General features: G+C 31.7%; 2 protein-coding genes and 1 pseudogene across 2 annotated transcripts in view; all 3 read left to right on the top strand.

Moving 5' to 3' along the window:
• LOC128184816 (alcohol dehydrogenase [acceptor]-like) overlaps window positions 1-23,082 on the top strand; it is a 76,152-nt gene that overhangs the window by 22,934 nt on the left and 30,136 nt on the right. The window lies entirely within an intron of this gene.
• LOC128184824 (alcohol dehydrogenase [acceptor]-like) lies at window positions 771-17,334 on the top strand. Its single transcript, XM_052854427.1, has 11 exons — window positions 771-983; window positions 1,220-1,428; window positions 7,817-8,006; window positions 8,268-8,399; window positions 8,534-8,655; window positions 9,744-9,911; window positions 10,544-10,682; window positions 10,847-10,995; window positions 11,755-11,947; window positions 16,638-16,871; window positions 16,988-17,334. Exons 1-11 carry the CDS (start codon window positions 857-859, stop codon window positions 17,149-17,151), a joined length of 1,827 nt encoding a protein of 608 aa, XP_052710387.1. The 5' UTR covers window positions 771-856; the 3' UTR covers window positions 17,152-17,334.
• On the top strand, window positions 20,057-22,852 carry LOC128184822 (uncharacterized; annotated as a pseudogene).

Genomic DNA, 23,082 nt, shown 5'->3' on the forward strand with positions numbered 1-23,082 from the left:
TATTTGCAACTAAGGGCTTGTAATCTATGACGTTCATCTATCTTAATGATGATTAATACTACCAAATTAATAAAAACTCTTAGATATTCTATATGCAGTCGACTTGTACATTATTATAAAAATTACACCTTATACAATATTACAATTTACACTTACTTTTTTGTTTTCATTTTAAAACAAACCATAAATACATATATATGGAAGCCACTTAGTGTCAAATAAGATATTTGATTTTTTTTTTTTTATATATACCAAAATCTCGATGAATGGATAAAACGACACATATTTAAACTGTAAACGTGTTCGTTGCAAAGAAATAAACCATATCGACATATAAAAAGGGAGCACCAGGTAACAATAAAAAAACACTGTGTGGATCTATCAAACTGTATTGTATATATGTAAACAGATCTGTGAAATAAAAAAAAAAAGTTCATATTAAATCGTACTTGTAAGATTGTTCTAGTATTTTTCATGCTTTAAAATGATGTTGCCATGAAATTACTGTATCTGTTTTTAAACAGTGTTTTAGCAATCACAATGATTTGATGAATAATTGATAATTGATATTTGTTTTGTAAGAACCAATGTCTATTGTACTGTGCATTTCTACTGCCTCATGTTAAAAAAAACAAAAAAAAAACAAACAAAAAAACATTTTGTATTTTTTCCAATACCAAATCTATTATGTCATTCTGTTGCCGTTTAATATTTGAAAAAAAAAGAAATGAATTACAAAAATTATATGTTATTAATTAATAAACAATCTGGAGCTTCAATGCACGCAAGTTATAGGAAAAGAATATTTGGTAACTGTAAAATGTAAAGACTTACCAAATTTAATAATTTTGCAGACATGGCGCCTTTAGGGGCTTCGCTAGCTGCTGTTTTGGGGATTTTGTTTTATTTCTATGTAAATCAGCAAAGATTGGTCAGTGAAGAAGATAACTTTGTTTTAAATGAAACCTACGACTTTATTATAGGTAAGAGTATTCTATTATATATATATATATATATATATATATATATATATATATATATATATATATATATATATATATATATATATATATATATATAAATAATTCATTTCTACATTTTTAACAATTAAAATCAATTGGATTCGTAGCTTGGGTATCTGGTAATATAAAATAGCATTGCTTTTATTGCTCTGTCTTTTAGAAAATACTTTAGATTGTAAATGTTTTTGTCTCAACAGTAGGGGCAGGGTCAGCCGGATGTGTCCTTGCCAACAGACTTTCGGAAGACGTGCTTTCTACTGTGCTTATCGTGGAAGCCGGAGGTTCCGAAGAAGAAAATGAAGCTATGCATATACCTGTTGCTTTAGCGGAATTAATAAATTCAAAACAGGATTGGGCATTTAAAACCATACCCCAGGAAAAATCCTCAATAGGATTAAAAGAACAGGTACATATATAGACAAACAACTTGTAATTTACTAAAGCAGACGCATATAAATCAAAAATGAAATGTTGGCTCAATATTATTAGCTAAATCAAATGGTTCGCAGTTCGATGCAGCAGTTGACCACCTTGGATTAGTCGAAATATACATTGTTAGTATCACTGGATGAAATATCTGGTTTCAGCACTGCGGAAACCCTTTGGAAACTCTGCGGAAACTTAAGGTTACTTTAAGTTTCCGACAGGTTTCAGCACGGAAACTTCAAGTTTCATTAAGTTTCCGCAGTGCTGAAACTTAAGCTGTCCATGAATCCAAATGGTTTCTGCAACGGAAACTTACTGAAACTTGAAGCTTCCGCATAGTTTCAATCTCCATATACGTTTGGGATACATATTGTTTACAAATGGTTTCCGCGACGGAAACTTACTGAAACTTGAAGTTTCTGCATAGTTTCAACCTCCATATACAATTGGGAAACATATTGTTTACAAAGGGTTTTCGCAACTGAAACTTACTGAAACTTTTTATATTTTTGCTTTCACAAAAGCTGAGCAAGGTTTCTACGTTATGTAAAAACAAAACAATTTCAAACAGTTCCAAATTTATTTTGTTCAAAAATCTGAAATTGTTTCCAATAATAAATAAAATACAGCCAATATACAATAATGAAGAAACATCCATATGGCAATTCCCTTATTAGGGACTTTTATTTAAAAAATGATAAAATTGCACAAGAAAAAAAACTCCCATAGAAATCTTTACATTTGTATTTTTTTTCATCTCGATTAAATGCCTATCAAATCTCCCTTTAAAAATGCAACAAAGATCTTACTTTTTTAAAAATATGAATGCAATTTACAAAATAACTGCACGTACATGAATAAACATAGAAAACTTCACTGTTACATGAACATGATACACTTGTCTCAATTTGTTTTGAACTACAATGAATATGTACACCATAAAATATTTTTGAAAAGTCTAAAGTATCCATCTTTAAAAAAAAATACACTACAAGATAGTAGTTGACTATAGAGGTATGACCCAGATTTGATTTGAATATGTCAATAAATTCCAAAATGAGGTCAAAGCGACCCACTTACAAGTTGGGATAAACCTTTTCTTTGTCAGTAATATAAGCTAATGTTTTACAATAGAACAAGATTTGATATCATTTTTTTGATAATCCATTAAGTCCAAAGTGAACTTTTCATTTCCACTCATGATGTACCAACTGATCAGATTTTAATATCATAAGCCTGTCAGTATTTTTAAAATAGATGACCCAGAGGAAGATATGAAAAGCTTGTCGGCCAATAAAAAGCTAACAATGGAGTAGTCTGTCAAATCATGTGCAAAAATATGATGTACACATTTAATTAATTATGCTGATTGCAACACACTTCATTCCTGATGAATATTCTTCTTTACACACGGTTTACCTTCCTACATTTAACTACTTTACCTACATTAATATTTTTAAATCCAAGCCATGAAGTAAAATATACATTGTTAATATGACAAGTATTATTACATGTACATGTACTTGCTTTTTGTAGGATGAATGTATAAAATACAAAGTATCACACAGATCATTCACCTTACACTTCTCATCAATACCAGCATTTTACTTATGATATAAAAGCTAATTCCAATTATATATTAGTTACATAACACAGATTAAAATAAAACCCACATGGAAATAACTTTCCATCCAAGTAATTTTGCTATATAAAAATTGTAATACATGGGGTATATGTTGTCTTTATATTTTTTCATATACGACATAATTGAATATTGTTTGGTGTATTTTATCATTTCTATGACCCATGCATTCATCTCCTAATGCAGTGTTTTTACATTTAAGATTGGTTTCTTAATGTTTCAAATATTACTGCAAATAAAAACTAATTTATCAATAAATGTTTAAACAAAGAAAATGGAAAAAAAAGTAGTTAACACTTATCAACTTCGAGGTGTGAGGATATATGTTACATGGAGTCTAATATTTTATGCAATATTTGCAAATATAACTTACAAATTATTTAAGAAAATGAAAGTTAATATCTGCAAGGTCTAATCAATCATTTAATAAGTCAAAACCATGTGATTTTCTAAGATTCTAGCTTACAGACAGACATTGTAATATACTGGTATTTGATCATATAAAAAAAGAACTTTTATAGTTTATAGGTTTTTTGAAATGAGAATACTTTACAGTTAAAAAGTCTTGTTCTGCAGAGGTTTAGTCGGGTTGTAGAGATGTGTCCATTCGAATCAATAAGGAGTGTCCTTGGCTGTTGTTGATGTAACCCGAGTCGTAGTTTATGGAACTAGGCCTTTTTGGGGGACTTTCGAGCATTGTCCAGACCGGTGAAGCACTCATATGATCACATCATGGCTACAGCAGACTTAGTAGTTCTGGACAGTGGTAGCATTAAAATTCTTCTTCTTGCGATGAACTTGTTCCTTTCACTGGGCTGTACTTTGTCTGTTCTATTTATCTTAAACATGAATAATAAAGTTTCATTTAGATTTTTAAACAATTAACATAAGTCATTCAGCCTAACATGTAATAAAAGCATTCTGAATAAAATTCTGAATACAGAAGCTACTATGCAGTTGCCAGTTGCTGTTTAAACTATGTCATATAATGACTACAGTAGTATCTGGTCTAAAATGTTTCATTTTATGTTTGGAGCTATGTTATTTTCATTTTGATTCAATTATTGTTTGTTGAACAATGGAAAAACTTATCAACAATAAGTGTGTTTCACCCCCCCCCCCCCCTCATCAACCTCCTTTTCAAGAACTTAGACCTGGATTTCCCAAAAATTACTACAGTAAATTATAAACATCCAACACATGTATAAGTTAATGGTGAAAATAATCAATTTCAAAGCAATACCTTGCGTTCACATCGTCCAGCTGGTCAAAACATTCACCCGAATCACCGAAACATTGACTTTGTATGCTGTCAATGCTGAAAAAGAAAAACGTGAAAGATTTCATTTTCCGGATTTAATTAATAATTTTTTTTCGTTACATTTAGAGTTTGTATTGTATAATGTGCGAAAGAATCATTGTTCGTCTTGTTTACCAACCAAGCATTCATATATTAGGGACGTTTATATAATTATATATGTGTATACCCTGGATAATCTTGATATTCATGCATAATGATAAAGTTGGTTAATGGTTAACTTGGTCAAAACGTATATTTAAAAGAATTACGGTAATAAAAATTAAAACGCCGAACCAAGTTTGAAAAAATGACGCCATCTTGATTTGATGGCGCGAGATCTCGTTTACAAATGAGAGATAAATTAGAGCCTTGAAAATGTTATTGGGAGTATCTATATTGTGAATTAAGTTACTTTGACATGAGTTCTTCGTTCCTGCATCATCTCCTTGTTGTAGAGGCTATTAATGCTTCTCAATTCTCCATTTTACAACAGCACCTTCTTGTCCATTTTAACCTTCGCTCGGAATCATAAAGTGCGCCAATACTGACCAATCAGAACCCGCTAAATCTTGGAAAAGTGCATCTTGGGATAGTTTAAAATGAATAATGTTTAATCAAAATTATCATTTTTTACCGAATAGTATACTTTTTTCATGTATATTTATTTTAAATAAGAACTGTCGGGGTCAGTATTTCCTGGTTAAATACGACAAAGTATTGGCGTGTGTTTGTTACAATTGTATTTGTAACACGTGATTAACCAAAAAAAAAAATGGCCGACCGTTTGTTTACAAATGTCTAATGAAATCAAACAAGTTTTAATGAGACATATGTATCAGATTTTGTCTTTAACTATATTTTATTTACATGTATTGATGATTTTGCCAAACTAAATATGATAGAGCCATATATAGTTTACTGACAAGTTAGTCTTGACTTGTCCAATTTTCACCGCGATTCTAAGCACGGTCATATTCTTATTCAAAACATAGAGGTGTGAAAAAATTATGTTCATCACAGAGCAGGTTCTGCATGAACACACAGAAATCACAAATATAATTAGATGCCGATCAGTTAACGGGGTCCGGTTAACAGCGTTCACCCGTACGGTGAATTTACAACTACAATGAATTGATGGCAATCATTTTACAGTTACACATGTGCACTGATTGGTCATGCGATGAACAGTACGTTAAGAATACTTATGAAATTAAAATACAAACGCGTTAAACAAGCCGGGAAGTAAGACGTACACGTCGGACTGATATATAAACAAAATATAATTTTAATTATTTGGTATACTTTCTACATCAAATGTATACGAATGTATAATCAAATTTTATAAAATGGGATTAAAATCACGTGCACCACATGGCTAGTGCTGGATTTTAAACTGATTTTGTAATATAACGTATAACGTCAGTAAAATTATAAATAATGCTTATTATATCTTATAACAGAAACATGTGCATGTTTCATAAACATGTATCAATATCTGTGTTTACAGTACAGAAAGTATTTTTATACAAAGTATGGAAATGCACGAATCACATAGGGGTCGAACCCGGGGGGGGGGGGGGGGCTTAGTGCAAAGTTAGACTTAACCAATAGGCATATAGCCCCCCCCCCCCCTTTTTCTCGCCGGAATTGTAATTGTTCCTAAATTTACCTTGAAAGATTGAGAAGTTGGAGTAATTTAGGCATACTAGCCCCCCCCCCCCCCCCCCCCGGCACGGATTAGGAATTTCATGATTCTGGTAAAAAAAATTTGGGTAGGGAAATTTATTTTCGGAAGTATATAGTATAGGTATACCCCCCCCCCCCCCCCCCCCACGGATTAGGATTTTCATGATTTTGGGAATTAGGGTTTTTTCTGATTATTTCTGAGGATTAGTCTAGCCCCCCCCCCCCACTTTCAATTTGCTTCCGACGCCAGTGAATCATGATACAGTCATACATGCAGTAAAGTCTGAAATGCATGTAAATAATTAAACAATTATTATGTTAGACTCAAACTCCAAGTGGGTTTTACTTGTTATTATCAACTGTAGAATAAAACATGTTTTGGCGTGGTATTAAAAAAGAAATGAATTAGCTCTAAACTTCAGGTTGTACGAATATTTGGTACGATTTGTAAAAATTTACAACGACTTTACCTTAATTTGTTTGCTTAATTAGTTACTGTACCTCAAGGTTCTTTCAAATGATAACTAAATGATTTAAGAAGGAGTCTTACAAAATAGGTATATTAATTTATTTTACTAAATAATTATAATTTACTTATCAGTTTTCTAACTCAGGTACACACAAATTGAAAAAAAAAAATTCCCGCCGGGCTCCAGTTATAAACTCACGCTTCGTACTGTGTATATGTTATGTAACAGTCTTTTGTTCACTCCTGACAGAAAAAAACATGCAATCCACACAGAATATACAGGAAAATCACAGAGGAGGTCACCTGGACAAAGAATGTATACACATGTATACACGTGCCCGAGTACCTAAGATTAATGATTTCATCATATGCATTAAACAAGATCAGACATCAGTTTTTCTTTTCAAATTCAATTAATTACTTAGTAAGGTTCTTAATCGCCTTATTTGCCACATTTGAAGATAGTTACAAGTATACATATAGTTTCAGTCACGCTGAAACCTTACTATACATTTTAGTATGTACGGATTCATTATCATTAGGCTAGAATTAAACTTAAACCTGTTGAAAATAAATGATATCACTATTAAACTCAAATCAATTTTAGTAATAGTTTCAGCAATGCGTAAACCATCAGGAATCTTAACTTAAAGTCTCAGCATACTGAAACCTAGCAGAAATGTTCTGAAACTGATTGATATTTCCATAATAATTTACACAACTTTTCACATGATTCAAATTTAGTTTCCGCATTGCGTAAACCATCAGGAATCTTAACTTAAAGTTTCAGCATACTGAAACCTAGCGGAAATGTTCTGAAACTGATTGATATTTCCATAAAAATTTACACAACTATTCACACGATTCAAATTTAGTTTCCGCATTGCGGAAACCATCAGGAATCTTAGACTAAAGTTTCTGCTGACTGAAACCTAACGGATACTTGCTGAATCGATATAATGGTTTCCGCATTGCGGAAACTATACATGAAACTTCAACTTCAAGTTTCAGCAAGGTTTCCATATAGTTTCAGTTTTGCTGAAACTTGATTTTTCATCCAGTGGATCTTAATATGCATTAACACGGATTTTTTTTCTTCTGCATTTTTATTAAAATGAATGTTTATTATATTTAGTTGATTAATTACATTAAATTTTTTAGTTTGCGTTTCTGGTTACAATACTTAGAATATTTTTTCCATTATCATTGTTGGTCAGTTTTTCTTTTGTCACGAGAAAATCTATAAACTATAAGTTTATTTGTGATGACAGAAAAGTGCCTGGCCCAGAGGAAAGGTACTTGGAGGATCTAGCTCCATAAACCACCTGCATTACATGAGGGGAAGCCGCCATGACTTTGATGGATGGGCCAAAGAGGGATGTCAGGGATGGAGCTACAAAGACGTCCTGCCTTACTTTATCAAATCAGAGGACATTCAAATACCTTACCTGACTAATTCAATTATTCGAGTTTTTCTAATAATATAAAACCCAGCAGTTTGTTATAATTCGTTGATGAAGAATATATAGATATTTTTCAACAATTTAACACTCTTTCACTTATAACTTACAGGGTTTTGACTAGAACCATTGACAATACATTAATTATTGTAATTCTTACAACATATCAGACTGATGAAAGACACAGGGGGACAATTAAAATTGAATTCTTTGACTCCATATCGTTTGGTCTTGATGTATTGCATATGCTTTTTGTTTCTATGTTACCATGGACGGGGTGGGCCTCTTGTCGTGAGTTCTGGGGTAGCGACTTCTCTCAGTGACCGGGTGTACAAACGGGGTATGGAAGAGCTAGGATATAAGACTGTGGACTGTAATGGAGAGTCACAAACAGGTATTATACCTACATAAGTATCTCCAATATACCTCAACAGTATAATACACTTACTCTTGAAACCATCTTTATAAATTCATGTTAATAATTAAATATACATTTATTTAACCAGATTTTTTAAAACATTCATTCAGGTTTTTGTTTTGGTCAAGAAACTGTCAAAAAGGGTGAGAGATGGAGTACAGCAAAAGCGTTTCTACGACCTGCAATGAATCGCCCAAATCTCCACGTGACAACAAAATCTTATGTTACAAAGGTATCTCGTGATATCTTTATACTTAAAACATTGGTGTATAAGGATAACTTAACAATGCCGAGTACAGTTCGAGTACACACGCTTTCGCGCAGCGTTTCATCTGCATTGTGACGTCATCTTTTTGCTCGTTTGGTGCCATGGCGTTATGGGTTCAACGGCAGATATTCAGCGAAATTTATCGAAAGTAGATCATTTGTGGCGTAAAATTGATCTTATATTGTATAATAGACATAAATGCCTTGAAGAATATAAGCTTTACTTAGGCTCGAGTCAAAAACGTGAAAAGGGTTCAGGAAGCGTAGCCCTCTGTCACGTTTCTTACCCCGCCTAAACATAGCTTAAAACATGTATTTCAAGACAGTAGCCACGTATTCTATATCTATGACCCTTAATATGTTTATTACTTAAATATTTCCGAATGTTTTTATATAACTATAAAGATCATCATTTCCACCTTTGTCAAAAAAAAAAAATAACCATTTTCTGACAATTCTCGGAAATCGGGCAAAAAAAAAAAAAATTGATGAGACCCCAAAAACAAATCAGAAGGTAAAAAGGTTTTTTATTTGATCATTTGATGCCTTTTAGCAATAACTTTCATATGTAGAACAGAATATAAAATCCCTAGGGCAGAGGTTTGAAAAATGTAAAAAAAACAAAAAACAAAACAAACGTCCTAAATTGATAAACAAATGACAATAACAGACCGTCAACCATTTCAAAAATCCATATTACGAAATACAGATTCAAAGCAGTGCAACAGGGACATCTAAAAAGATGGAGGCAGGATCGGGTGTCTAGGAGGCATTTCAAGCAAAATCTCATATAGGGTCCTATGTTGAAAGTTAACAAACTTTGAGATGACCCTCTAAACGATTGATGTGGTAAATCTCTGATTTTGTTATCTTAAAAAAATAATTATATCAGTAGAAATTCACGTAGAAATTTTTATTAAAAAATCTAGAACAAATTAGACCCGGCCTCGTTAATTCAGTCACCGATGTTTACAAATATATTATATATATATATATATTCTGGTTGATGTTATTTGTGTTATATATAAAAATGTTACCTACACAATAATTCAGATCCTGATAGAGAACAAAAAGGCAGTAGGAATTACCTTTATAAAAGATAATGTTAAACACCTGATTAAGGCCAAGAAAGAGGTGATTATTTCTGGTGGTGCCGTTAATAGTTCTCAGATTCTTATGCTATCAGGAATCGGACCAAAGGAACATCTTTCAGCTTTAAAGGTAGATTTGAATTAAGGAATGAGAAAATATTTTTTTTAGTATTATGAGGTGATCATTATGGTCGAAACATAATCAAATACAATGAAACCAGAATGGCTTTATGATTGATTTGATCAGGTTCCGACCATAGTTATCGCCTCATGATATGATTGATTTTTTTTATACTGATGAATGTTTATTATATAAGCAACCGTAGAGTTAAATATTAAACTTTTAGCATTTTTACATTATTTTCATTTAATAAAGTTATGCACAGTAGGAAATTTGCGTCAATGATGTTTTTACGCTACAAATTTGATTTGTAGTGTAATAACAAACAAATACATTGAAAAATGTAAATATTACGATAACACTTTTTGCAACGCTATTTTATATCATTAAAACCCTTCAAATCGATTATTGCCATTCAATTGTATTATGATACATTTCAATATATCGGTCAGCTGTGCTGTTTTCACAATTATTACGAAAGAGAAGATTCCATCTTTATATCAATATTTTCAAAGAATTCATATAGAATTGTAAGAAAACAAATTGAAAAAAGAGTGTCAAATACATTTGTATGTTTATCAGGTAAAAATTACTTTACAATACTTATTTTGTTGCTACTTTTGCCAAAACTACAATATCAGATTCCAGTGGAAGCAGACTTACCTGTAGGTAATAACTTAGAGGACCATACAATGCTCTTCTTGTTGTTCCGAGACAACTCTTCCTCTGGTCTTAATCCATGGATCTGGTCCTTCTTGCAGTACCAACTGTTCAGGTCAGGTATTATTCACATTAATTCTTATACATTTTCTCTTGATATTTCTTTGACATAATACGATATGGCTATTTTATACCTGTAAGGAAGAACATGTTTTACACTCCGTGTATGATATACCTATTCATTGATACTTCCTTATTAAGCACTATATTACTCATTGACACAGGTCCCTTAGCAAAAACACATCTAGAGGCAGATGCGTTTTTTGGAGACGACAAACAGGCACCCCCTTACTTCCAAGTTTCATTTTATAGTGTCCCGGCTACACCATCCTTCGCAAATGAGTTTGCTAAATTGTCAAACTTGAATCCAAAGGTATTATTATTTACACTCTTCAGAATACAAGTATACTGCTAAAATAATTATGACCTGATAATTTTCATTACTTGATTTTGTTCTGTCACTCAGACTGTCAGGAGTTCTTCTTTTAGTTAAAGACCTACACAGTTAGTGTTAAAAACGTTGCATTAATTGTTCACCTGGTCAATCCGTTTGTCAATCATTCCGTATACAGTAAAACACGGTTATAGCGAACACGCTTCTAATGAATTGACGCTTACAGCGAAGTGAATTTCAATCCCTAAGTCTCTATTTCATGTTGTAAACTTGACGGATATAACGAATTACGCTAATAACGAAGTTAACTTACCCGTCCCTGGGACTTCGTTATAAAACTGTTTTACTGTAATCCCAATGCATCATCGGCAAAACTTACATACTTCTGTGTACAATGAAATATATGCAATTTGCCCATTATGTGCTCTCGCTAAAATTTGTTAAATTGGGTTAAAATGCTCATTAAGAAAAAAGACTGATTATAACCTGCAAATACATATATAATGGTCATGAGAAAATGTTAGGAAACCATTCTCGTCGCCGGTGATTTGAAAAAAAATATCTGTGAAAATAAATAACACTTTTTTGTATGTCGACATGATTCTGCATTTGATAGAGTAACAAAAGATAGCTTCTTAAGTATCGATTGTTCATTTTAGATTCAATAAAGAATGATAGCCATTGATCTGTTTTGTAACAGCAATGTTTAATATCTATGTATTTTTTTTTTTGGTTAAGATAGCAGATGGTTTTCAAAGTTCCTTAAAAAGAATATTAGAAGAGTCTGGAGGAACATTCTTTGCAACAAACATATTTCTCCGACCAAAGAGTAGAGGGACAATTCGACTCCAGAGCACAGACCCTTTTGATCCGCCTCTCATAGATCCTAACTATCTAGATCACCCGGATGATATAAATAATTTCATGAAAGGTATGTATTCTTTTTTAAAAGTATATTCATAGACAACAGGAAGTTGTTTGTTCTGAGGAGACTATAAGGATTTCTTATAGAAACACCACACGTTTATTATTTTGAGAGGACACGAATAAATGTAGTATCTTCCTTATATACCAGTGTTGTCATTTGTTTTATTTGATATTTGCTGAATTCGCGTGTAGGTTAAGGCTACTCCGAATTTAATGACCGTCAATATAATGATCAATTGAAAAATTCTTTATTTCTAAAGAAACCTGTGCTGAATATTAAAACCAAGTGAATGTGTTCGCCATGATATTATTTTTCTACTTCGGAATAGGGTCGATCTTTGAATCATGGCCGTGCCATGGTATAACGTGACAGTTAAAAAAAGTCATTTTTATACCTTAACAAAAAATCAGAAAGTGTAAGACTACCCCGAAGTTCATTTGTATGCATGATACAATAATTCGATCGGCAATTAGGTCATGTTTATTAGTATTACTACTAGAATCCTATTGTTAATCGCATTCAATAAATATTGTCATTAATAATCGGAAACCCCCTCGACCTTTTTAATTTCATTGAAAATACTATGTATTTTTTACTTACAACAACGAAGCCCAGGATTTTAGCAGCACTTTTGAAGTAGTTTAGGTCATATGCTTTTGATATATGCCAAATTCAACTTTCATAATATTCGGGGTAGTGTTAAACTTTTGCCTTTTTGTACACACTGACATAGGTCAAGCCAACTAAATGTATCTCTACTTACCTTAAAACACTCGCTTATAAAAAAAAACACATATCCATGCCCGTATTATCCTGTTTATATCAAAACTGACATTCCTCTAAATCTTGTGTATCAGTATGAAATAAGACTTATTTCGATATTGTTTACATTGCATTCCGATGATTTGTCTACCGACATGATCTCCTCTATTAAACATGCATGTGACTTCATCAATGATAATTAAGGTATGAGTTCAATATTTATTTGTTTTATACGATATAAAATGGTTTTGGGCAGCTGACGCTTTATAAACAGCGGTTTATAAAAAAGCGTAAACTGTCCCGAATTATTTCATATCGTATAAAACTAATATATATCGAATTCATTGCTTATAATTTAATTTTTTGCAATTAATTGTAGATGTAAACAGTCATTTGATCTTTAAAATAACAACAAATTGTACAAAATTTAAAAGTAATGTCAGGCAGATTAATACGTTTTTGACTTTAGTCTTACTATGACGTAGGCAACATACTTTATACGATATACAATATTTTTTTAGCCAATCAGAAAGCGCGTTACAACCGGAATTAAATTGTATTCAGTTAGACTTTCTAGTGACATTTTACGCCTGTATTTTTTATAATTTAGACCAGAGATAAGGTAAAAATTGACATGTTTCTGATTAAAATATGCATCATACTGCTTATTGTGACGTCATATCGATCACAGGAATTTTTACTCAATCGATCGTTTAGAGTTGCCTTTATTAATTCGCGTTGTTTGTATCATATTGTCAAAATAAAACGACAGATATTGCAATAAATTACTATCATACGGTTAAACTAAGTCTTATATTCTTAAAAAAAAGTTTTATGAACAATGTCCACCATATAATTCATAGAAAAATATTGTTGAAATCTACATTCTCATGATTTGGCGAATTAACATTATTTACAGACGTTTTTGTCACGTCAATTTATTATTACAAACCCTACACTTGAACTAAATCCAATGTGTGTAACTGTTTGCTATTTTTACACACAAGGCATGATAACCGTTATATTCTAATAAATCCAAGATTTAAGTCATGATCTTATAACATTTTTATAGATAATTTCACATTTAATAATTAAAAATACCATCGAATATTAGAGGGTTATTTTCTAAATTATAATTTCAATAATGAAAATGGTCTGGCGTGTATAATCAAAGTACTGATGTACTGACGGGAGGTGATTTTATCGATTTTTATTTATCTTAAAATCAACGATGTTATTTTCCTTGGCAAGTAGTCTATAATCTCTATTTGAATTACGCATATTTTTATAATATGGATTCTCGGACTTTTCCGACAAGAATTTCGAGAAAACCTCATATGAATCATGTTGTGTAATATTAAAAAATAGAATTGATTTCATCAAACTATGTATCAGTATTCAAAATATTTCAAAAAGTGTATGGATCCAACCAAAAATGAACTCTAGTCTCGTTGAACTAGATGCTCTGCTGTCTCCGTTAATCTCCGACAAGTAAGAGATACCAGGTCACGTGATAGCTTGATGATGCGACCTCTAAATATAGACTGACTCTCTGCTTGTTGGAGATGTATGGAGACAGCCGATGGTTGAACGAGACTATATTGAACTCTGGCGTAAGAATATATACGACTGCATAAAATTCCTAAATTGTTCGTACTATTTAAAATCTGACTATTTCTAGGTATTTATAAAAACAAATCCTTAAAAAAATACTTCAGCGTACATTACATCGAATTTATCGATTATTTTCAAGAATTAACTCTTGTCAGCGGTGATGATTTGTGCTTAGGTCAAAACACTGTTTCAGTTTCGGTTTGCCAGAGTAACTGCATAGGAGAGTTGATTAAAATCAACTCCCAAAAAGCTATTTTGTGTGGAACTGTTGACTACAAAATTCCGTTTGTAACGTAATATTTCTAATATGAGGAATAAATCAAACGTTTTGATTTATTTTATATAGAGAAGACAATTTTTTTTTACTTTAATCGAAATGATTATATCTCGTTAAAGAGATGAATGTGATTGTTTTAGATTTCGATAAAAAAAATCTTCGTTGAAATCGGTGATTTAGTAGCAGCCGTTACCACCCCTGCGAATGTTATTGTCATTTAAATTTTAGATCAAGTGGTTTTATTTGACACTTTCAGTTTCAATCGTGCCTCGTGTTTATAGTCTATTTTAGAGAATCTAGGTACTTGTAGTCAAATATGAATTCTAGAGGTTTATTGATTTTAAACTCTATATTCATTAATTGTTGGATAAAATGTGTTCTAGAAATAAATGTAACCATACAAAAAAGGGTTTTTTTTCTGCTGTTGCGACAATTAACATGCGTAATAAAGATCCCCCTAAGAATCAATTTTCGATCCGCGCCTGACCTAGTAATAACATCAATAGTGAAACAGACTGTACTATTTTATGCAGAATGTTCCTTGAAAATGGCTCGATATACTAAGTTTTTATGCAAAACATTCACCAATTTAAAAAAACAACATAGTATTGCACACCACAAGCATCAAACATGGCTATGATTTTATTAAAGGCCGAACATTTTACAAACGCCCCCTTTTTTACCTGTACAAACTTCAAAATAATGCCGCTTGTCAATCAAGTTTGAAACAATAGCACCCAGTTTGATTGACGTGATCGTCCGAGCGTGATCTTGCCAGGTCCGCGGTTTTCTGTTTACTAGCAATTAACAACGTGATCTTTGATATCTTCCGTAATGTATTAAAAAGGGGGGGGATGAAAATTGATTTTCAAACATTACCAGTATTAAAATTGATTATGAAAAATAATTATTCAGTGATTGAAAATACGCACAGTTTATATTTGAATTATGTTGAATGTGTGTGACCTTATAAATTCCACGAAAATGCATGGACAGCTCCAAAACATGTAAAATTTTCTTTTTTACAACAAACGTACAATGTGCTACTAAAGCTATATTTACTGGTAATTCACTAAGTTGGAAGTTGGTGCATGTAAACGTCACTCCATGGAAAACGAACTCCATTAATTGTCGATGTATAATGGCTGTCTTTACATTCCACATTCTTACTGATCGTATGGTTTTCTTATACTATTATAATTGTTAAAATTAACTTTTTAAACAATTTCAAGTGCTAAACACAATGTACTGAGTTATACTTTTATAGCAGAATTAATTTACTGCATTTTTCCAATTGTGCTTTACACACGTGTGCTTAGAGAAAATTCGGACGACAATACCATTTCCGTATGAAATCGCTTCATATGGTCATTAGAGCAGTAAGATATTTAAACTAAGACCAATTCTGACTAATACTTTATTTCCTGTGTATTAATTTGCCTCCTGTGGATAGTAATTAGCAGCGTTCACGACCACGGTAGACTGCAAGCCCCGGAGGCTTTCACACCTCTAATAATTAAGACCCGCCCTCACCTGAGATTTACCACCCGGTAAAAATGTTCGGACTTTAAGCAACCGAATGTTTATATTATCAACCACTCTTCACGTGGTTTAAACGAACAATAACTCTGTTCTAAATATCATCGTTTAATTTAAAAAACCGCTAGATGGTGAAATAAGACATACATCTTAAAAGATGTTGATGTTTTAGCATAAATCCAAGTAGGATATGATAGGAAAATCGACCAGTACTAACGTATTTTGAGAATTTATCCGAACACTTATACTTCCGCTCGAAATTTCACAGGAACTGAACAAATCTCGTTGAAGTCTCGTAAACTTTCATTCGAGCACCTCTAGATTTATTACATACTTAGCAACGATATAAAAACCATTCCAAACACATTCGCAGGGGTGGTTACGTACAGGAACCAAGTATACCTCCTTTTTAATCAAAAATGCCTTAACAAAAATTTCTTTCTAGATGTTAATTTTTTCAAATAATCATATGTGTAACTATTTAATATCCCCTTTTTTCAGGAATACAGGAAATGATGCGATTAGCTTACACCACGGCGTTTAGATCCGTGGGTGCCTCACCTTCTGACCCTTACAAAGAGTACTACCCACCCTGTAACTCCCTGCCCTACCCTTCTGATGAGTACTGGATATGTAGACTAAGACATTATATGAACACTCTCTTCCATCCGACTTCTACGTGCAGAATGGGAAATTACAACGACGACGCTGCCGTAGTCGACCCACAACTTAGATGTTTTTCTGTATTTATCCTTATCAAAAACTGACTGCTACACGTTTATATTTTAATGACAATACTTTAAGTATGATTTTTGTATTGATTTTAATTAAAAACAAACTTTTTTTTAGAGTGAAAGGTATCAGCAACTTACGAGTATTAGATGCATCCGTCATGCGCCATGTCACTTCCGGAAATACCAACGCTCCCACCATTATGATAGCAGAAAAAGCGGCAGATTTGATTCGAGGAATAGACAGTGTTAAGGATATTCGAAACAATACCGAATATTTATAGCAAAGATACTTGACCCAGGTTCGGTTCCTGCAAGAGAAAATCTTAACTTTTAAGTTTTTACGAAAGTCTAGAAATGGGTAAAATCAGAGATTTTTTCGAAATTGTTTTTACCTGCATGCATGTATTTAAAAATTTTTTTTTGTACTCATGATATGATATCAGATTTTTAACATATACTATTTTAATAAATTGTGTACTATATTATGCTCTTTCCCAGCTTTTTACTTCCACCACTTTTAATAATCCTCCTAATTAGTACATATACTGGTCAATTAAAAAGTATTGAAATAAAAATATGGAAAAGTTTTCTTTTAAACAAATCCACTATAAGCGGATATTTTCACAGCAGTGAAACTTCAATTAAATATCATGAATGAGATTTTATTCAGTACCAAAAAGAAGTTATGCAAATGAATATGGATGAAATAATAATATATGAATTATAATGTTATCTAATGCTAAAACATTTGACGAACCATACGTTTCTAATATTCTAAATGTTTAACAGATATCGGAATACCACTCAAGCCAATCATCAATGAAATTAAAAAAATTATAAATTCATCATAGTATTGTAAAATGGTAGCAGGCGCCATACATTATAAAACGTTTCTCTATATCATTCTGACCTTAATAAAGTTCAAACAATCACTTAGGTGTTATTCAAAGTAAATAATTTATCGCAGACTAAAATTATTCTTAGATCTAAAATCCATGGCTGCAGTTAGTAATAACTAAAGAAGATATTTTTAAAAAATTAAAATAATGTTGAAAGAAAGTGCCTGGCTCATAGAATAAGCTGTTTCCAGCTTAGTCAGTTCTCGGCACTACTTGAGAGAAGTTGCCATGACTTTGATAACTGTACATGTCATCATGGTGTGTAAATTCGAAGCGAGTAAAATACGTTGGTTAAAAAGTTTTGAATTCTTCATTCAAATGAATTAAATTTTTAGATGAAAGGTATTTACTGCCTCAAATTGTTTTGTTATGAAAAATTTAACTATTATTTTCAATGCAGCTTCATTGGTTTTTTCCAAAATCGTTTCGGAGCGATTCTGAATTTTTTTGCTACATTACGGGTATTGCGGAGGCATTTTAACTGTGGCAAATGCCTGTCCTGAGACACAGTTTGATTACTCTAACTAAGCAAAGAGTGAAATTTATATCATTATAGTAGGCTTAAAAGGGCATGTTCACGATTTTGATCAAATTCAATTTTTCTGTTTTTATTATTTACAATACTTTAGGAATGCATTTCTAATTATCAAATGAAATTTGAGAGTTATTCGTAGAGTTATAAGCAAGATACAGGGCTCACAATTCTTTGTCGTGTAAACAAGGCCCGTGTCCTGTTTTTGTTTAAATAATTATGTTCAATATATCAGTAAAAGTCCTTTTCAAGCTGATTTGTATATCTTTTTATTCATTTTAAGCATGAATAAACAGTTCCTAATGTTTAACACATTCATTTCAGGTCTAAAACTGGAATTTTTACTTCAACATTCAAAATGTAAAAAACGCTTTGTTTTTCAAGCTCTGTAACTCTCGCTTATATCTCAACGAATGACACTCAAATTATGGTTGCCTATTAAAATGCCTTAATGAAGCATTGCAAATATTAAAATCAGATAAATAATTTTTGACCAAAATCGTGACATTGCCCCTTTAAAGCTTGGTTATGTAAATGTCAATGATACGGTGTGTTGATGTATCTATTTCGTAAATGTATAATGTTTTTTCTTTATATCTATATTATTATCTCCTTATGAATCAAAAAGGCAAAATGTTATCAAATGATTTATATGCATTTTATCATCTCCTTGTAGAATCATGTGTATGATAATGCTGCATGTACACTTACCATTGTTTACATATTAATGTTTATAATTTTACAATATTAATAAAAGAGAAAAAACATATTTATCAGGTAATTTAAGTTTTTGTAAATGAACAATTAACTAAGAGAATCTCTTGGTCATGGATGTACATCTAATGATGAAATCCCCTTCTTTGTTTACATGCATGCATCATTTTGAAATCCTCTTTGTAGCTCACCTGAGCTGAAGCTCAAGTGTGCTTTTCTAATCAAAATTTGTCCGTTGTCTGTCTTTGTTGGCGTTGGCGTTGGCGGCGTTGTCGTTGTTGTAAACTTTTCACTGAGTAAAGGTCATTCAAGTTTGTTCAAATGAAGGGCCACGCCCTCTTTAAAGGGGAGATAATTTAGAATTATTGAAAATTTTTTGGTATTTCTAATAAATCTTCTTCTCAAAAACTCTTAGGCCAGAAAAGCTGTAACTTGTATGGAACGTCCTCAGGAAGTGTAGATTCAAATTTGTTCAAATCATGGTCCCCGGGGGTTGGGTAGGTCCACAAGGGGGGGGGGGTCAAGTTTTAAATAGGAATATATAGAGTAATAGAGTAAATCTTTAAGTACCAGTCCATATAAAAACCAGACAAACTTTAAAAAATGTGATACATGGTATATCATGAAATAAACTTTTACAGTGTAATTTGGGTTGGACTTTATTAAAAAATGATATGTTTAAAATTTCAAGGAATTTGCTTCAGTGGTTTAGTAAAGAGAGCATTTTAAAGTATGCTGACTTTTTTCTGCAATGCCTATTATTTCTATAGTATACATAGTAGCTTTGGGTTTAATTTTTTACAAAGACCAGATACATGCTAACAAGATATGTGTGTAATATATTCATTTAAATGATAAACTATCTATTTCATATTAAAATTCCGTGGGCTCTATTACTAAAAGATTTTTACAACTGTCTAAACAATAGGAGTTTAATCCTTAAGATTATCTCCCTTTGTGGAACTCTTCTAAATTAGAAACAAGATTCCGTCCATTAAAAATGGCAGACGACTGTGATCCAAATTATGCATTTAAAAAAACAAATGCAGTTTTTCTGCATTTTCGAACATCACATGCGGATTATCAGCGTTTTTCCCATCTGAAAGGGAATTTGTTCAAATTTCTGACTGTGCAAAAGATGTAAGCGGGCATCTTAGGTCTTTAAAACTTGGACAGGACAGCATTCCATCTGAGGGACATTTACTTCTGCTCAGAATTGGATTATTTTCACCTGTTCTGAATAATTTTAATATATGCCCTAATCATCGTGCAAAACTCGGTGTAAAATGGAAAAGACATAGTGTGAAGTGTTCATATCCAGACCATTCTCACAATGGAAAGATGGAACGGCCAGTGACACCACAAATGTCTAGATTCATCCTTGAGCACAAAGGAGAGTTAGTGCCTGTTGGATCAGGTTAGTTTCAGGATAATTCACTCTCAATTTTTAAAAAAAAAAGTGATGGTCTTTTAATATTACCAGGATCAAATCCCCCAGGGGGTCTATTTTTTTTAAACTATCAACACTGTTCAAGATAAAATATTAATTTTAAAAATTGTTTTCACTAAATTAAATGAAGGGCTTTCAAGATTAATTTGTGCAGATTGTGTTAAGATTAATTATATTAGATGTATAGTGTTATGTAAATATTGTTGTTATTTCAGAAAATGCTGTAATATGCTCTCAATATATTTACTTATAATATCTTTTTAAATTTTTTTTAACCTTTAATTTAATAAGCAAATCTTGCCATTAAATTAACTTCAAAGTCTTCTTTTACTGTCCAGGCATTTGTCGGAGATGTAGATTTGAATTGTACAAGGAGATGGAAAATTCGAACAAGATTGAGAATGAAGTAAGATATGAAAAGTTGACACAGTAATATAAGAGGAATGGATATATATATATATATATATATATATATATATATATATATATATATATATATATATATATATATATATATATATATATATGCAATTATTTCATTTATAGTTTGAATGTGGTTAAATTAGATTAAATTGCTTTGGATACATTAAGTTTTACATGTAGTTGTTAATTATTATATTTTAGTTACCACCAAAGTGTACACATCCAGATGTATTGACACCAATAAAGATTGAGGACACTAAGGAAGTTAATGTAGATATGGTACACATGGATATTTTTATTTTAAAATCATCAATGATGATTTATTTTATCCGATATCACTGTATGTGTAATTTGGTTAAATCACTGACAATCAAGAATATGCATATAAAGATAATCAGCTTTCCTTATTTTTGATTATGTATTTCATGATTTTAATTAGAACCTGATTGATAAAATAATTGTGCATTTTAATTGAAAGTTTTATTTTTATACAGGAAGAAAAAGATGAAATTTGGAAAATTGATGATCACCTGGAGATATTTTCTGATGAAGATTCAGTGGGTGTAAGTATCTGTGATGACTATACTTGAACTGATTACAACTTTGGTCGTGGTGTACTTATAAAGCATTGCAAAATCAACTCATCATTTAATTAACGTTTACTATCAAAACCCTGATAATTTATCATATGAATAAAATGTACGACATAAATTACTTGTTTAATTTTTATTGGGCAATATTCACTTGACATGTACTAACAACATATTTATGATAAAACCTACCAGGTAAATGGATGTTAGTTTAAATCAAGTTAATATATATGTATGCAACTGTTTAAAATTTGTTAACAATGTTGACCAAATTACACTTATTCAGTAGTTGTAGTAAAAATATAGCTCTAGTTTAGATTTTTGGTTGTAAAACTGATTTTCTTAATTTTGACAGCTTTTTGGTTCTCAACCATCATCACAATCCTCATCTTGGAGTGAAGAAAATAACAACACTCTAGATATTTTCAATAAGGCTGTAACTTTGCTTGGACATGGGGAGATGAGCCCACTTAAATTCAAAGTACATCAGAGGCTGGACAGCCTTAAGCCCTCCACTACAAGATTGCTTAAGAGAAAAGCCACAGAAGCAGTCAATTTAGTTCTTGAGAGTATGTTTTATTTCTTTTTTGTAACACAGTTAGTTATATAATGCTCTATTAAGACTTTCTCTCTCCCCCCTCTCTCTCTCTATCTCTCTCTCTCTTGCAGACTCTAATAGGACTATCTCTCTCTCTCATTGACTCATACTGTTTGTCTTTCTCTTATTGGCTCAGACACTCTCTCTCTCTCTCTCTCTCTCTCTCACTCTCTCTCTCTCTCTCATATATTTTAACTTTGAACTGATTTATATAATATCTCTGTGAATCAAGATTCTCTCTCTCATATTTATTTTAACTGATTCATATAATATCCTATCTCTCTGTGAATCAAGATTCATTCTCTCTCTCTCTCTCTCTCTCTCTCTCTCTGAAATAGTAGTAGTATCTCTCTATCTTATGGTGACTTTAGATCTGTCTTTCTTTGTCTCTTTTTCTTTCTCTCAAAAATTGTATTCATTTATATATAAAATCCATACTAGTAGTAGTACATGTATATCTATATTTTACAATGACTCGATATTTGTCTCTCTGTTTCTCTTTGTCTCTCATATATTATATTTGTGCTCCATATTTACAGTTTTTTTTTTTATTTTAGGTATAGCTCCAGGACAGGGAAATGAATTGTTAAAGCTCATTCACGAGCCAGAGCAGCAGCAAGAAACAAGCTCTAGCAAACTTGATCAACTTGTTGTTAAACTGTACTTTGAAAGCACAGACAAGGCTGTTAAGAAACGACTGTTGTCCATGATTGCTTGCTCTCATACAAAAAAACAGCTTCAGCAGATCATTCCCTCAGTCACAATGCATGCTATAAATGAGGCAAGGAAACATGCTGTTGAACATTCTGAAGGTATAATAATTCACTTTCATCACTTTATGACTTGCACATGTATTGAATGTGTGTGTTATATTAATGCCAATGTGTGCTTTAAGAACATTATAAGTGTAATTCATTATTAGCTAGAATAATGATAAATATTTCTAGATTTTTTAATTCCTTAATTTGATTGCTTCATTTTGTGCCCAAATTACTTGTGAGTAAAA

Source organism: Crassostrea angulata, chromosome 5 (assembly GCF_025612915.1).
Source record: "Crassostrea angulata isolate pt1a10 chromosome 5, ASM2561291v2, whole genome shotgun sequence".
Taxonomy (NCBI): domain Eukaryota; kingdom Metazoa; phylum Mollusca; class Bivalvia; order Ostreida; family Ostreidae; genus Magallana; species Magallana angulata.

Coding starts and splice junctions, on each gene's coding strand:
- LOC128184824 (XM_052854427.1), top strand. CDS start 857: ATGGCGCCTTTAGGGGCTTCGCTAGCTGCTGTTTTGGGGATTTTGTTT. Junction 8,400..8,533: donor TAATGGAGAGTCACAAACAG/GTATTATACCTA, acceptor ACATTCATTCAG/GTTTTTGTTTTGGTCAAGAA. Junction 11,948..16,637: donor TATAAATAATTTCATGAAAG/GTATGTATTCTT, acceptor CCCTTTTTTCAG/GAATACAGGAAATGATGCGA.